Genomic DNA, 15,996 nt, shown 5'->3' with positions numbered 1-15,996 from the left:
TCCATGACGAATAAACATGTTCTGGGACCAGAGTGATGGCTTGACAGTGATTCTAAACCAGTACCACAATTTTAAAAGGTTTTCTGTTAGTAGATTCTGGGAGGGTGTTTTGGTCAGAGAGATTCATTGCACTGGTTTAACATGTAGTATATACATTCTACACATATCCTATTAGTATTAGTATATCTACTTTGGAAATTGCCACAAAATGAAATAGTTTCATTTGTATTATATTTGGGCAAATTGTTTTTTTCTTTACAGATATGAATGAAAAAGTGTCGCCTCAGCCTTCTGTGAAAATGCAACTGTCAAGTAGGCCTACAAAAAAATATGTTTTGAGCATTTACCAGAGCAAAGATAACACTTGATTTTATTGTTAATCTGAGGCCCTTTTAACTCATGATCTTCACATTTCTTCTTTTGCCTATTCAACTGTCCAAAAACTACTAAAGATATTTAATGATATAATACAGGGAAGAGCACCAAATCCACACATTTGAGCAATAGACTGTAATCAGATTGATATATCAAATTTTACTGTACTGCACTTAATTTCCTTTCCAAATATTTTGTGCTCAGCTGGACAGAAATTAATAGACAAAAGTATAAAGTATACACCTGACCTGCCCCTTTTTCTGCAGTTCAATATAGTCATTTCCTACTGCTGCCATCATGCAAACTGGTACGTTGTATTACAGGCTGAAAACTATAATCGGTAAACCCCTAAACCTTCCTGAAATAAGCCCTTGATTTCAACTAGTACTGACCACTGTACATCACAGACACTGTAACAATCAGGCCAACGCCTACTGATGAAAACGGTAAAATATGTAATCCCCCTGCATCATGTGCAGCATCACAAAATGACAGAAACACAAAGATTAAATAATGACAATACTTTATTGGACTGGCCCCAAACAGTAGCACACCCTCACCTGTAACAACCTTTCAGCCCATTTGCCTGTTTGTGAAATCCATCAATCATTAATAGTGCAAGGCAGTGTCACTGCAGAAACTTTATACATTTTTCTTTTTTTTCTTTTTTTTCCATTTTCTCTAACAAAAAGAGTCTTGCTGTGCAGTGCATTTCACCTGGTGCTCTAAATATTTTTAAACACATTATCCTGGAACATTTTACACCATTGGGGGACCTGGAGAGAAGAAGAACAGAAACGTTGAAATATGTTTTCACCAAGTTTCAAGTTTGAAAATGTTGATTGTGTTCAGAAAAAGTGTCATCTTTTGAAATATATGTAATATTTTGTGAATTTCACCTACAGTTCAACACATTTTCAATTTTGAACTTGCGTTCAAAATTCAGACCAGGAACATCAACATCTTGGCTCTCCTCTCATGGTAGAGTCTGTCAAAAAACAATAATAAAGTCATTACATTCAAAATAGTTAAAGTTAGAGCATCACAAAAGAAAAGTCTTAATGAACCTCTCTCCCAGTGTAATTGCGGTGGCCCATCATCATCATTGTCCTCATCTCTTGGCCTGTGGTAAGTCATTTTCCTCTGAGTACCCATCTCTGTCAAATAGATGTGAGAAGACCAAATTGACATGAGCTCAATGTTAAGAAGTCATCACAGAGGGGTTTGCTTCTATGAATTTAAAGTTAGGTTTTCTTTATCCTCACATTAACAAGCATCTAAAGTTCAGCCAAGGACAATTCACAGACACCAAAGCTATTTAACATTGTTTGGCCTTATTGCAGATACAGGTTGTGAAGAGACATCTGAACTTCACAGTATTCAATTTTCTCAGGTGAAGTTTTTGTTGGCCTTTCTCATAATCACCTCATAATCTGAGATGCATGAATGAATGAATGAATGAATGAATGAATGAATGAATGAATGAAAACACTGGGGTATAAATCTGCACTCTCTTTGCCGCAAAATGTACAAATCCAATCCAAATCTTCATTATGCTGCTCATGCTGTTTGGACAAATGGTTAATGGTACCAAAAAGGAACGTGTGGTGTGCATTTGGTTTCAGTAAAGTCCTAGTATAAATGTTTGTGGATCACTTATTTAACCTTGTCGTTGCAGAGGGTTTGCTTGTCTCCTCCTGGGAATCACGTCACCCTCTCCCCACCTGCCTTGGTCTGAAGTGGCCAGATCCTCTCTGCAGTGTCGGTCTATAAAAGAGTTCACACATTCATTGCATATCTTTGACAATATAGGCTACATAAAATATGATTGACAACTTAACAAGTCATAAATGAAATGACACTTACCCTGGCACGGTCTGCACTGCAGCTCACCACTAGTCATCTCACTGATCTCTCCATCAGCTGGATCCTGCTTGCAAAGATCATGACCCCCTTCCTGGTCAAATGGATCTGAGGGATCATTGTATTGGCCTCTTTTATACCAAGGTTTGGCTGCCTGTCTTGGTGGGGCTGAATGGGGCTTCCTGGGTGCAGTGTGCTTCCTCACAACCACTCTGACTGGCTGATCACACCCTCTCCCATACCTGCTTTCCTCCTCAGAGTCTCCGGCCTCGTCTCTGTACTTCTTGGAGCTGTGGACTTTGCTCCTACCTGCACCTTTTGCCAAGTTGTTCCCACAACAGGCGCACATGAACCTCTTCGAACCCGGCAGCCACACTTCTTCTACTTCCTCGGCAGCTGGAGGCGACCCACCCATGACCTCCGCGACCCTCCGGCCAGGATACACGTGTTTGGGGAAAAGATCCACATCATCCAGGTCTGTGGAGAACATCTCATCCCTGGAGGAAAGCTCATCAAGAGACGGACTGAGGACACTCATCCGCTCATGGGTAGTCTGCATGGGGAGGTAGTTGTAGTAGTAGGAGCCTACAGGGGAGGACAGGCGGCCACCTCCACCAGCTCCAGAGGACAAAACTTTTGCATAAGGCAGCTTGAGGATCTGGTAACTTGGATTGGATTTGGCTTCTTCGTGAGATCCCGTATGATGTTCTGTCTTTGAACCTTTGTCGCTGCTTTTCGCTTCCTTAAGGACAGGCAGGGGGGAGGAGAAGGAAGGTGCCTGCGATGGTGTCAACTTCAGGAGCTCTTGGGCACCACATTTGGGAACACTTGGATCGGCCACTAAAATATCTGACTGGATATCTGTGACCTCTTTTTTCTCAAGAGTGAGAAAGTGTTCCTCTTCTGACGACTGCTCGAGTTCAGGACAATCCTCATGAACAGAGGAACTATCAAGGGGTAACTCTTCCTCCAAGGCCCCTGTCCAGCATCCTTGAGGGCTAAGGACATCTAGGCTTCTATGGCTGGACTCTCCATCATACACTGCTGCTGTGGAGTCACTGAAGGTCACAGCTGGACTCTCCAAACGGCTGTCATCGGGCACTGACGGCAGGAGGTGATCCGGCTTTTCACTTTTCTTCTCTTCTCCTGGAGAAAACATACCTGAGGACTGGGAGGCCACGCCGGAGTCAAGTTCTCTCTCCGCGCCCTGCAGCTCATTGGCTCGAATTTTATCCAGGCATTCGATAAGCTTGGAAATAGCATCGCTGGGGTCTGTTTGAGCCTCCGAGCAGGCCATTTCACGACGCCCTTGAGTCTGGGGGTGGTGCTGCTGGCGGGGCATATCCCCCCAGGTAGGAGGAGCATGAAACCGAGGTTCAAACATTCGCCTGTAATCTACTGGATAGATTGGGGCATGCGGGAAAACAAAGCCAGGATACTGCATGTACTGGTAAGGGGGTATGTAGGGACGGCCATAGTTAAAACCTAGAGAAATATTACAAATGTGAGAATTCAGACAATAAGTACAGGACATATTACATTACAACATAAAAATAAAAAGTGTAAGCAGTCCAATACCTCCAGGTAAACCATAGTGACTGTAGGGGTTGTTCATCTGCCATTGCTGGTAGAGGTAATAAGGTTGAGATGGTGGCTGGACATAGAAAAAAGGTCTAGGAGGGTGAGTCCTCTGCTGTCCACTCCCAAATGTATGTGGCGGTTTGCCTCCATCTACAGGAAGCAGCAGGTGACATAACCAGAAATGAGGGGGGAAAAGAAAAGACATAACTTTGACTGTTTTTTATTCATAGAATCTTAGTGGTAAAACGAAAAAGTTGCCATAGCTTCTATGTTGTGTTGAAAATAAAAATTACAACATGGAAAATAAGATAATTAATTAGGTTAATTAATAAAAGAAAGTCTTTACCGTCCATTTTCACATTCGCGTTCTTGCTCAACCTTTCAGAATAAAATACCGCAGAGGGATGACAGGAACACAGTAATAAACATCCCCAGCTCCTGGAAATTAAAGGAAGTTGTTTTCTTTTTTACATTCACTTTTTTTTCTCAAGAAACATAAGTAGAACGGCGTCTCTCTCTCAGGTCCACATGACGTCCGACTCTCAAGAGCTGAACCTCCGCTAATCAGTCAAATAGCAAACAGCTGCGGCCCTGCTGAGACGGTGGACACACTGTGGCCAGTTTAACCAGCATACAATGTAGCTTTTGAAAAACAAACCCACAAACACTAGCATGCCAAAGTGGACGTAGACTCTATTTCTGCAAATAAAGTCTTGTATTCTTTTTTCTGCAAATATGTTTGCAAATGTTTTTTTTCCCCTGCAAATATTAAAATAAAGATTAGCCTACACTATTTTCTATTGCTAATTCTCTATATGTCCAGGATATTCAAGTAGTTACTCTCACACATACAATTAATATGAATTAAATACTCAAAAAATGAAGATACTATTATAGGCTACACTACTTACAAAAAGTTAGGGATATTGGGCTGTGGGATGAAATTTCAGAATGCACCTTGAATGCACCTTAAATGCACTAGGCCTATAACCTTTACAGGTGAACTTCTTTGACCTTCTCTAAACTTTTGAATGCACATGTCAAACTGTTCTGTGTTTCAGTAACATGCTGTTATGAAGTAATATCTGACATCTCATATTCTCTTTGTTATTTCAAAAATATGTTAAAATGCTTTTGGTCAGTTGGGTTGTGCATTATTTCGATAAACCTTGCTAAAAATGTCATGGTTACCACACCTCCTGAGTGAGGTGACTGTATTTTCCACCTGAAGCCTCTTTTGACAATTGAAACTTCTTTGTGTGGGTAAGAATCAGTAGGGGACCAGTTTATTGAGGATAACCTTACAGAGGAGGCCCACCCTGGTGGCAGCGCCAGCAGGTGTAGTCCTGTTGCTGTGTGTCCGTCTGACCAGCAGGTGTCACTGTTAGGCCGTTAGTTGTATGCGCATGCGCAGTATCCTGATTTGGCCTCTGGTCTTTCAGGCGCTTATGATGCGCTGAAAGGGTGTCCGCTGCTCGGCTGCTTCTACACAACTGTTTAATGTCTAAATTCGGCTTCAGGAGCTTACTGGACACTTTCTGCCGACTGGAAAGGCCACGGTGACGGTTCAGTGTGTGGACTCTGCCCGCAGTCGCCCTCACGGAGCTCGGATTCTGGTCGCCGAAGTTCTCAGGTAGCTAGCCTCCGTTTATTTAGCCGTTTTAGCTTAGCGCTGTGTGCTAGCAGCATGACCGCTCTCTAATTTGACTGCTGTGTTGGTTTTACGGCTATCTCGCCCTCTCTTCAACAAATTCACAAATGAGCTGATCATGTCAGATGCTCTGCTCTCGTACAGTCACCGGGAGGCATGCTACCACCGGAGCTAATCCCGGAACTGTGCAGCGGAGGGAAGCTAAAGTTGCTAACTTGCTGTCGCTACTCGCGCTAGCGATATAACATGTCATCGAGGCGAGCTGATCAGATGTATTGATCAAAAAAGCAACGATGGCCACACCGTTGAGCGCGTGCCTTGCTGTAAAGCCACAGGCGACACGATGGGTCGGGTTAGCTAACCTGTCTGGTTGAAACGGGGTTTGTTTTGGACATGGTGGTTAACGGTGACGTGCTAACGCAGCTAGCCAGTACCAGGCTAGCTCAAGAAATGTTTAACACCCATCAAATGTCAGTGCTGACTTCCAGAATAACCACACATTTATTGAGTTATTGAAGGTGAAAAGTCGTAAATAAATTATATGTAATAACCGTGAAGCTGATTTGTGTATATGACCTAACGTTAAGTGAACATTTCCCCTCAGCCTGCACACATTGTTACCAAACTGCATCCCTCGCTGCTCAGGGACTGGACCACACATGAATATTATGCACCTAAGTACTGATAACTGACCAATCTTAATGTTGACACCCGTGAAGTGTCAGTGAAACCTGTTAATATAACTGTGATGTTCCATATTTATTCGTGTTCACAATCACGAGTGTCAGTCGCACCAACGGATCTGAACCAATGCGGTGCGCGATCGCTGTGAAGTGCGTGGATGCTCGACCCTGAATCTGACATAGACATTCAGTCGAGATGTTTTAAGTAACACAGGAGATCAGGAGTTTAATTATTATCATTCCCTTATATTTGTCCCGGTTGCCACTAATAATCTCCGTAGTGCTGCATCGAGACGGGGCGTAGTGGTTGGCATTAGCAGGAGTATCAGTAGTAGGCGGCGGAGCTGTAAGCTGTGCCGATTGAAGCCAATGAAGGTACTGATGGTAAAAGTGGCTTTGTGTCATGTTAAGCTGCCAGACAGTACAGAGTCATTTAAGGTGTGAGCTGTGGAGCTCAAGGATGGTGTGTTTTTGAATGTGACCTGTCGGTGACAAACCTGACCAACCCTCTTTTCAAAGTCATGGTGCTTAATAAAACAATGCTTTAAGTTACAAACTATACAATTTATGGCTAAATTTTTATTTTCTTTCTTTTCTATTTGTAAAAAAAATAGATGCAGATGATAGTATAAGAAAGTAATAACTTGGTACCATTACAGCTGATGAGGAGATCTAGATCGCATTTTCCACAAAGCATCTCAAGTCTAAAATGATGGGAACAAGATTATCTTATTAGCAGCTCTGGTTTGGGGCTGAAAACTCAAGAAAAACTCTTATGGTGTGATTGATTGATTCTTTTAATGACCACACAGCCAGGTTGGTGCAATTTGCTTCCAGTACAGCTCATTGGTACAGATTCCAAACATATAACATATAGACAGTAAACATATCATAATGCATATAGGGCCGTGCTTATTCCCCAGCGTTCGCCGCTCAGAGTTCAATATATTTATTGTATGTAGGTGTAACATGGAGTTGAGGTTTCTTCAGCCTAGAACAGAGTGTGAATGAAAGGTTTTTCAAGTGACCCATATCAGTCCATGTTATCCAGGTTGTTTTGTTTTATAGAAAGCTTATAGTCAGGTAATCTAAGTCCTTGGAAAATAGTCCCTGCCCACTTCCATTCAGCCTCTCCTGTTTGCCGCTGCCTGGCTGTCAGAGCAGTGTTTAGAAGCTTTGGATGAAGAGAAGGTGACAGGAGGGATGGCAGCAGCTGGAGCAGGTCATTCACAGTGAAAAGTTTCATATGAAATAAGATTTTCAATATAGAGAGTTTATAGATAGATTTTTTTTTGTCATGTTGGTTTTAATGGATTCTGGTCTCATTGCCGTTGTTTTTGTTTTTCTCTTGTGTTTTTCAGATAAGCACTGATGTAGCAGTGTTGTGACAGCCATCGCACTCTCTCTCTCTCTCTCTACCTCCGGTCCCTAGTGCCTCACTGCATGACCTCAGACGACAGATAGACCCACAAGGGGGAAACCGCCCCTTCCTCACCCAAGACCCCCCCTGGACTCCTGACGGTTACAGCTGGTCGCCACAACCCCGAGACCGTCTTCATCTCATCTTTCAACTCATTCCCAGGAGAAGCAAGTTTTTGTTTTTTGTTTTTTTTTCCATATTGGAGTTGAACACCTCCACTCGGGCCTGTGGAGGTGTTGGGAGAGCTCTCCTCCTCCCTCTCCCCCCTTTACCCTCTTGAATCTTTGAAGAATCTTTTTTTTTTCTTTTCTTTTTTCTCCTGGTTGGCCTGAGTCCGGTTCTTGCCGGCCGCGTGACTTTTCAAAACTGGGGCGCGATTCATGGGATGCAACCATGTCGGATCTCAGTGAGCGCAGGCCGGTCAACACGGACTACGCTGTCTCCCTGCTGGAGCAGCTCAAGTTCTTTTACGAACAGAAATTACTGACTGATGTTGTGTTGCTGGTGGAGGACACGGAGTTCCCGTGTCACAAGATGGTCCTGGCCACATGTAGCTCCTATTTCAGGTGAGTGCGCCACACTCTTTATCAGCCTCATGCTGCTCCTGTTTTATGTTGTGTGTTCTGGATTTCTGTTTTTTTAACAACCCCAGGGTGATTGTGACTACGCTTAGTGTGGCGTATCTCCCCTGAGTTTTTTTTTTTGTCTCCTACAGTTACAATTAATAATGCACCACACAGGTTTTTGTGCTTAAAGACATCAATTACTCCCCTTACTCGGGGGGGGTTTGATGAGGTGTAGGTACGCACGGTTATTGCATCTGTAAGTGCTCACCTCCTACAGTTACAATTAATAATGCACCACGGCGTAGAGCAAGTGTCGCCCGCTCTATACATGCAGGACGGAAAACAAGAGGATGGTGTTTCCTTAAAAGCGAGGGGCTCGGGTCGCCGTCTCCGATATATATTCCTACACAGAAACAAATGAAGCAATCTCTAACCTGTAGTACCGGAGAAGTATCCCTCAAGGCCCCCAGGAGGCCTCATTTGTACGCACAACATTGCATAATAAAGCGTGTGCACCGCAGCGAGTGTGGCGGAGCAGCAGACTCGGCTCTGGGAAGAGTCCATCTGTACATGACAGGAGCTCATGCAGCAGTCGAACACGCCGTCTGCCTCCCTGTCCGTCTCACGCCTCGTGCCCTTCCCTCCCTCCCTCCCTCCCTCCTCCCTCCCTCCCTCCCTCGCACTCACACACGCATTCCAAAAAAAGGTCCCGACAACTTAATGCCTCCCTCGTACCCACCTCTTCCCGGTCCTCCCCGCTGTTTCCCACGCACTCGTTATCTGGTGCGAACATGCAAAGCATTTCCCCTCCGGGGGGGTTCAGAGGTGTCGCAGCGCTTCCTCTAAACCGCGACTCCGTTCCCTCCGCCGCCTCTTCCCTCTCTCCCACCCACCTACTACCCTCTTGCACGCCTTGCTTCAGAGGGAAAAAAAAAAAGAGAAGGGGGAGCGGGGGGGGGTGGCTGCCAGACTCTGGAGGGAACTTGTGTATGTAGGGGAAAGTCTGGTCACGTAGGTCTTGGTGAGAGATGGAGAGAAAAGGGGGAAGAAAGAGAGGAAAAGCAGGGAGGAGGGGGTGCAGGGGTATGCCTGCAGGGTTGCGTAATACAGCCCGGCAGGTTTTTGCCCCTGCTGTGACCAACACACAGACACACACCCCCCAAAAACTCCTGTTCACAAGGGTAGATCTGGTTTGCCAGACAAAATATTATGAAAGAGCACGGCTGCAGCTGAAAGCTATCGTCAATATTCAATTGTTCTTAAAATCTTATAATATTGATAGAAAAGAACAAACCATGACCCGCTCATATTGGCCATGTTTGGTTCCAAAAAAGTCATTATCTATTTTTAAAGGTGTTGGATGGATATGGATTCATACCTGACTTTTTTATATTACCTACACTATCCATCATTTGTTAAAGGGATAGTTCAACATTTTGGCAAATTGGCCCATTGCCATAATCCCTATAGTGTTAGGAGTAGGTTTGTTACCTTTAATTGTCAGTGCAAGCTTTTTTTAGAATGGCAGAGCAGAACCGCGAGCTTCTCAGAGCTACGCTACAGAGGCTCATGGGATTTTTTGGTTTCTCTCATCAAATACACAATCCAACAACTCCGAAACGCTCTCGTGGACAAGTTGTGACCTGCACATTCACCACGCTATGAGATAATAACGGAACATTACAAGACGGAGTTGTTTTCGAGGCAAATGCAGAGAAAAAACGCACATCAGCGGTTTTGCATGAATTGACCTAGAAAACAACTCCTCTATTTGATGGGTTTGATGAGGGAAACCAAGAAATTCCATTAGCCTCCGTAGCGTAGCTCTGAGCAGCTTGCGGCTCTGCTCCGCCGTTCTAAAAATGGCTTGCACTGACAATTAAAGGTAACAAACCTACTCCTAAAACTATAGGGATTATGGCATTGGGCAAATTTGCAAAAATGTTGAACTATCCCTTTAAACCCAGCCCCATCAAATGATTTGCCAATGTTTGCGCATTCCAGTGCAGCAATTGTATTAGGAGTGGAATAAACAGAAGGTGCCACCAACAGAAATGCAAACTCAATCAACAGAATTGCTAATAAAAAGACACAGGGCCCCCTCCATCAGCCAAGGCCGTGTGCATCACTGCTGCAGTATGCGTTTGGCAGCAGATACATAAGCAGCATAAATGCAAATCACCAGCTCCAGTCGATGTAACGGCTCCCCAGATGCAGAAAATGTGAGAAAGTGATGTCGCCAAAGAGGCTAAAGAGGCTCTGACTCACTGCGAGAGCTGAAGAACGGCGACGTGGAAGTGTGGGCGGCCTGCTGAGGCACGAGCTGATCCCAGGGCAGGCATCCCAACTGGTGGGGTGTCGACCACCACTTTCTGTCGTGTCAGTATCAAGGGAGGGTTGGTGGACGGGCCGGTCTGTGCGAGACCACTCTCAAGTATCAAGTCGTAGTAACATCTGCTCCAAATAAACCAAAGACAGAGTCAGCGCCGTTGTCTGAGGCCTACAATACTCCTAGTTCACACACAAACATGTAGTAGCTGAGTGGATCCCTCCATCAGTTACATGACAGTGTTGAACATGATAGATTATTACTGTGGGAGACAAAAAACATTGGTAATGTGGAAATAATGGAAGCAGCTAGTGGCATTCACTACTACATATCACATTACACTGTTTATATATTTGAAACTAACTAACACAAGGAAATAAAAAAAACATTATGTTTCTTCTGTAAAATTACCCAGAATTCATTGGATTCCAGTTTCTCAAATTTGTGCATCTAGGTTCATCACATAGCAAAGTAAATATCTTTGAGTTTTTCACAATTTTCTGATGTTTTTGGACTTGGTGTTTAATCAGCCAATTAAATAATCATCAACTAATCAGTACAAACACATATTTAGGCTACTTCCTGTCTTTTAAAATAAAGATATACCATTGGGCCCTTGTCTGACATGAGGACAGTGGGAAATTAACTCCAGCAGTAGCAGCCAATTACAGGTAGACCGGGCTGTGGTTGGTAACTTTGTCTGTTTTTCCAGCCATTTTGGCAAAAATCCAGCTGTCATTAGGAGGCTCTGTTTATTTAAAAGAAAAACTTTGGATACTAAAACATTGATCTCCCCCCTCCGGTGGAGACTGAAAGCTTGTCCTGTCTCATGGGGTTTATTATGAAGCCAGTCTTTGTCGATTACAAAACATCGTCTGGAAAACTCAAATATGCACAGACTTGATGGAACAGGACTTATGAAAGTCAAGAGATGCGTTGAGGATATTTGAAGGCCAACCAGATTGAGGTTTCAAACTAATCTGAATGTAACATCAGTAACTGAGAAACTAATAAAGTCTCTTCATTCAGAAGAGCCACTTCACTTTTTATCTGAAGTGCTTAGTCACTGAGTATTTGATCTGCTTTAATGTGCTGCTTAGCAATGATGACACTTCAGGACCCACTCATTAAATTCATTTGGTGTCAAAAGAACAAAACCAGAAGGACTCTCAGCTCTTTGAGTTTATTAATTACAGATTTAATTTCACTGAATACAGCCTCATGAGGCCGCGTTTGCTTGGTGAGGGATGATATGTCAGTCTGGGTAACTGCATCATTATTGTTTGTCACTAACTTTCCACCACTGGCCTTTATCAGCTGTTGTCTGCTGCTCTAAAATATGCAGTTTCCATGGATCCAGTTTCACTTGCACAAATGGTTTGCGTTTGCCAAGTACAGTAAAAGTAAAAAATCTGGCAATTGTTAACATTATACAGGCAAAACACAGCAAGGATATAATTCAAAACTGAACTCTAACGAGGCTGTTGCATGACAACAGAGTGGGACATGCTGCAAGTTTCCATATAAAAGTCACGATTGTCTCATCTTTATGGAAACAGCAGTGGATATGTTGATCTGTTGCTCGTCAAAATAAAAAAAGCTGTGCTGACCGACGCTGCTGCGCTGTTGTGGTCTGGCTCCCGCAGGGCGATGTTCATGAGCGGCCTCAGCGAGAGCAAACAAACCCACGTCCACCTGAGGAACGTGGACCCGGCCACCTTGCAGATCATCATCACCTACGCCTACACGGGCAACCTGGCTATCAACGACAGCACGGTGGAGCCGCTCTACGAGACCGCATGCTTCCTACAGGTCAGTACAGCAGGAGACACTGTCATTGTATTATTTGTGATTATATCAATTGGGATGTGTTTCAACATATGCTTAATGTAACAAGCCCTTAATATATAAAAAGAAATAGTCCCATACTAAATGGAACTTCCCTTGAACATTGTTCAATCAAATATTCGTAAGATGCGGTCTCCGTCATCGTCATGCATCTTTTACTGACTTATTCTCTTTTTTTGGCCGTGAAGACACTTTTTAAAATAATGTTGGGTTTTAAAAATGCAGTTTATTTCAGGGCTTTCTCTTGGCGTCACATCCCGCTTTGAGTCTGACCAATCAGCACCAAGTAAACCTCAAACCCCACCATATCAGATTACCTACCCCAAGACAAGGACTCATTTGGCCCCCGTAAAAGTTTGCAGATGGGGCGCCGTATGGCGCAGTGGGTTGAGCAGGCGCCCCAAAGTTTGTTGCAGCAGTGTGTCTGATTTCCCTCTGTCCCTTGTCCTGCTCAGGTGGAGGACGTCTTGCTGCAGTGCAGAGACTACCTGGTGAAGAAGATCAACGCTGAGAACTGCGTCCGCATGCTGAGCATCGGCGACCTGTTCAGCTGCAGCGAGTTGAAGCAGAGCTCCAAGCGCATGGTGGAGCACAAGTTCCCCATGGTGTACCGGCAGGAGGCCTTCCTGCAGCTCTCCCACGAGCTGCTGATAGACGTCCTGAGCAGCGACAACCTCAACGTGGAGAAGGAGGAGACGGTGCGCGAGGCGGCCATGCTGTGGCTGGAGTACAACATGGAGGCGCGCTCACAACACCTGTCCTCCGTGCTCAGTCAGATCCGCATCGACGCCCTGTCAGAGGTGACGCAGCGCGCCTGGTTCCAGGGGCTGCCGCCCAATGACAAGTCGGTGGTGGTGCAGGGCCTCTACAAGTCCATGCCTAAGTTCTTCAAGCCCCGGTTAGGCATGACCAAGGAGGAGATGCTGATTTTCATGGAGGCCATGTCCGAAACGCAAGGCGAAGGCTACGTCATGTCCGGGTCCTTGCCCACGACGGTGGTGTGTTACAGTCCGCAGGCAGAGAAAGTGTACAAGCTCAGCAACCCCCCAGGAGACCTGCAGAAGGTGGGGACCCTCGTTACACCCGACAACGACGTGTTCATCGCCGGCGGGCAGATCCCTCTCAAAAACTCCATCACCAGCCATGGCAAGAGCGGCAAGTTACAGGCGGTGTTCCGCTCGGTCGATAGCTTCTTCTGGTTCGACGCCCAGCAAAACGCCTGGGTCCCCAAAACCCCCATGCTGTGCGCCCGAATCAAGCCCTCGCTGGTCTACTGCGAGGGCTACATCTATGCAATTGGGGGAGACAACGTCGGAGGCGAGCTGAACAAGCGCACGGTGGAGCGCTACGACTGCGAGAAGGACGAGTGGAGCATGATGAGCCCCCTGCCCTTCGCCTGGAACTGGAGCACCTCGGTGGTGGCGCACGACTGCATCTACGTGATGACCCACGACCTGATGTACTGCTACTTCCCCCGGGCCGACACCTGGGTGGAGATGGCCATGCGCAAGACCAGCCGCTGCTTCGCCTCGGCGGCCGCCTTCGGCGACCTGATCTTCTACATCGGGGGCCTCCACGTGGTCAGCAACTCCGGCATCCGCCTGCCGACGAGCACCATCGACGGCTCGTCCGTCACCGTGGAGATCTACGACGTCAACAAGAACGAGTGGCGCCTGGCCGCCAACATCCCCGCCAAGCGTTACTCGGACCCCTGCGTGCGGGCGGTGGTGTTGCTCAACTCTTTGTGCATTTTCATGCGCGAAACCCACATGAACGAGCGCGCCAAATATGCGATCTACCAGTACGACATGGAGCTGGACCGCTGGTACCTGCGGCAGCCCGTGTCCGAACGCGTACTCTGGGATCTGGGTAAGGACTTCCGCTGCGCGGTGGGGAAGCTGTACCCCTCCTGCTTGGAGGAGTCCCCCTGGAAACCCCCAACCTACCTCTTCTCCCCCGACGGAGCCGAGGAGTTCGAGATGGACGGGGAGCTGGTGACCCTCCCTCACGTATAGCTCATGACCTCCCCTCCCCTACCTCGCTGACTGAACCAGGAATCTGTAACGCTGAGGGACGAACACGAAGGGGGGGCACACGGGTTCTCTGAGATAACAAAGGGTTTGACGTTATCCGTGTCGTGGAGGGATCTCCAGACTTTGGAGGCTCGCATTAGCCGCCGCTGTCGCTGGTGAATGATGCAGCCAGGAAACAAGAAGCTTGGAGCAAAAAAAAAAAGAAGCCCCTGAAAAATACTAGTAATCTGAAAATTTCAGTTTTTGGTTCTCTTTTGTTTTTGTTTTTCTTCTTATGTTGTCAGTTGTGACATCTGTTAGATATTATTACAAGTCTGTCATACTGTTTCTACAATGTGATAATGTTAAACGTCAACTGATTTTGTGATGATGAGGATGATGATGCACTTAACTGGTAAAACTCTTGGAATGACAATGGCAACTGTACCAAAATCCCCCCCCCCACCCCCTCTCCCCCCCTCCTCTTTTTCTCTTTTCTCACCACTGATAAAGGAACACTTGTGGAAAGTCTATGTTTTGAGGTGTGCACTTCCTGTGGGCTTTGAGTTCAGGCTCTGAACGGTTTGTTATTTCAGGGAGGAGGGCTGTTGTAGTCTGTCGCTAGTTTGGACTCCACTGTTACAACAAAATAAAAGTGTCAAACTGATCTGTAGAAACTTCTCAAACCAGTCCTGGCGCATCATCCACTTGTCTTTTTACTTTCTCATTGTTTTGCTGATACCTTGTTAAGTACGCTGCTTCCGCCGAGCGATCGGCGGTGGAGCGGCTGATGATGCAGCAGGAACGGTTTGAGAAGTTTTTCTGCATGTTTTGATATTGGGTTTGAAGGTTTCTATCTACTCTGGAAGCAGCAGAAGTAGTAATCATAGTCGTAGTAGTCCACTTATTGGAAAGTTACAGACATTATAGACTAAATCATGAATCGCTTATTCTCTAGATGTAGCCGCCGCTCTGCTCGCATGATAAATTGATTTTCAGTACTAGCGTTGACATGTTTTGTAGCGTCGTTTCAGGGTTCTCATTGGCTTTTATTGTAATTGTTGAGAATCCTACAAATCTAACTAGTACTACCACCTTCCTCCAGAGAGTGAAATAGAAACTTTTCCGAGCCACCTGGGAAGCCCACAGGAGCCTGTAGTGGTGCTCCAAGCGATAGATGTTTGCTCTGAGTTTTTCCCCTAAGAACAGGATCCATGTGTTTCCTCAAAGGCCCTTTGCAGACGAGAGGAACAGGGGGCCGTGTTTTTTTTTTTTTTTTTTTTTTCCTGGAGCGGGTGGGAGGGCTGACGGGGAAACAAGTGAGAGGCGGAGAGGGGTTTAAAAGAGGGCGGCTGCGGGTCCGGTCGCCCAGCATCTCTCCTCCCTCACCGCTCGGCCCTCCACCCTGCCTCCTCCTCCAGCGCCTCCACAGCCTGTCTGTCTGTCAGTCTGTTTGCACACAGGTCTTCCACACAGCCAGCAGTCTACACCTCACTCTATCCATCGTCACATGATCATGATACTTGTGTTTTTCTTTCCACGAGGGTCTCTGCAAACACACACACACACACACACAACTCCACTCTCAGTACAAACATAGGTTACGGGCTCATGCATTTTTTTTTTTTTTATTTCCAAGCTGCTGAAATATATATATAATGAAATATA

The 15,996-nt window shown here is 45.8% G+C and overlaps 2 protein-coding genes across 2 annotated transcripts; one reads left to right on the top strand and one right to left on the bottom strand.

The window, feature by feature from the left end:
• Window positions 1-1,331: 1,331 nt before the first annotated feature.
• buc (bucky ball) lies at window positions 1,332-4,172 on the bottom strand (the record flags this gene model as incomplete). Its single annotated transcript, XM_083995286.1, has 6 exons — window positions 1,332-1,363; window positions 1,443-1,532; window positions 2,041-2,142; window positions 2,242-3,723; window positions 3,817-3,969; window positions 4,166-4,172. 6 exons carry the CDS (start codon window positions 4,170-4,172, stop codon window positions 1,332-1,334), a joined length of 1,866 nt encoding a protein of 621 aa, XP_083851412.1.
• A 1,111-nt stretch (window positions 4,173-5,283) lies between these two features.
• Window positions 5,284-14,819, top strand: kbtbd2 (kelch repeat and BTB (POZ) domain containing 2). The gene is made up of 4 exons (XM_083995781.1): window positions 5,284-5,452; window positions 7,515-8,139; window positions 12,115-12,280; window positions 12,772-14,819. The coding sequence occupies exons 2-4, from the start codon at window positions 7,967-7,969 to the stop codon at window positions 14,329-14,331; spliced, it is 1,899 nt and encodes a 632-aa protein (XP_083851907.1). The 5' UTR covers window positions 5,284-5,452; window positions 7,515-7,966; the 3' UTR covers window positions 14,332-14,819.
• The last annotated feature ends 1,177 nt before the right edge of the window (window positions 14,820-15,996 follow it).

This window comes from Trachurus trachurus, assembly GCF_905171665.1.
Source record: "Trachurus trachurus genome assembly, chromosome: 20".
Lineage (NCBI taxonomy): Eukaryota > Metazoa > Chordata > Actinopteri > Carangiformes > Carangidae > Trachurus > Trachurus trachurus.
Note: the sequence above shows the minus strand (reverse complement) of the source record. Positions and strands in the feature narration are given on the sequence as shown.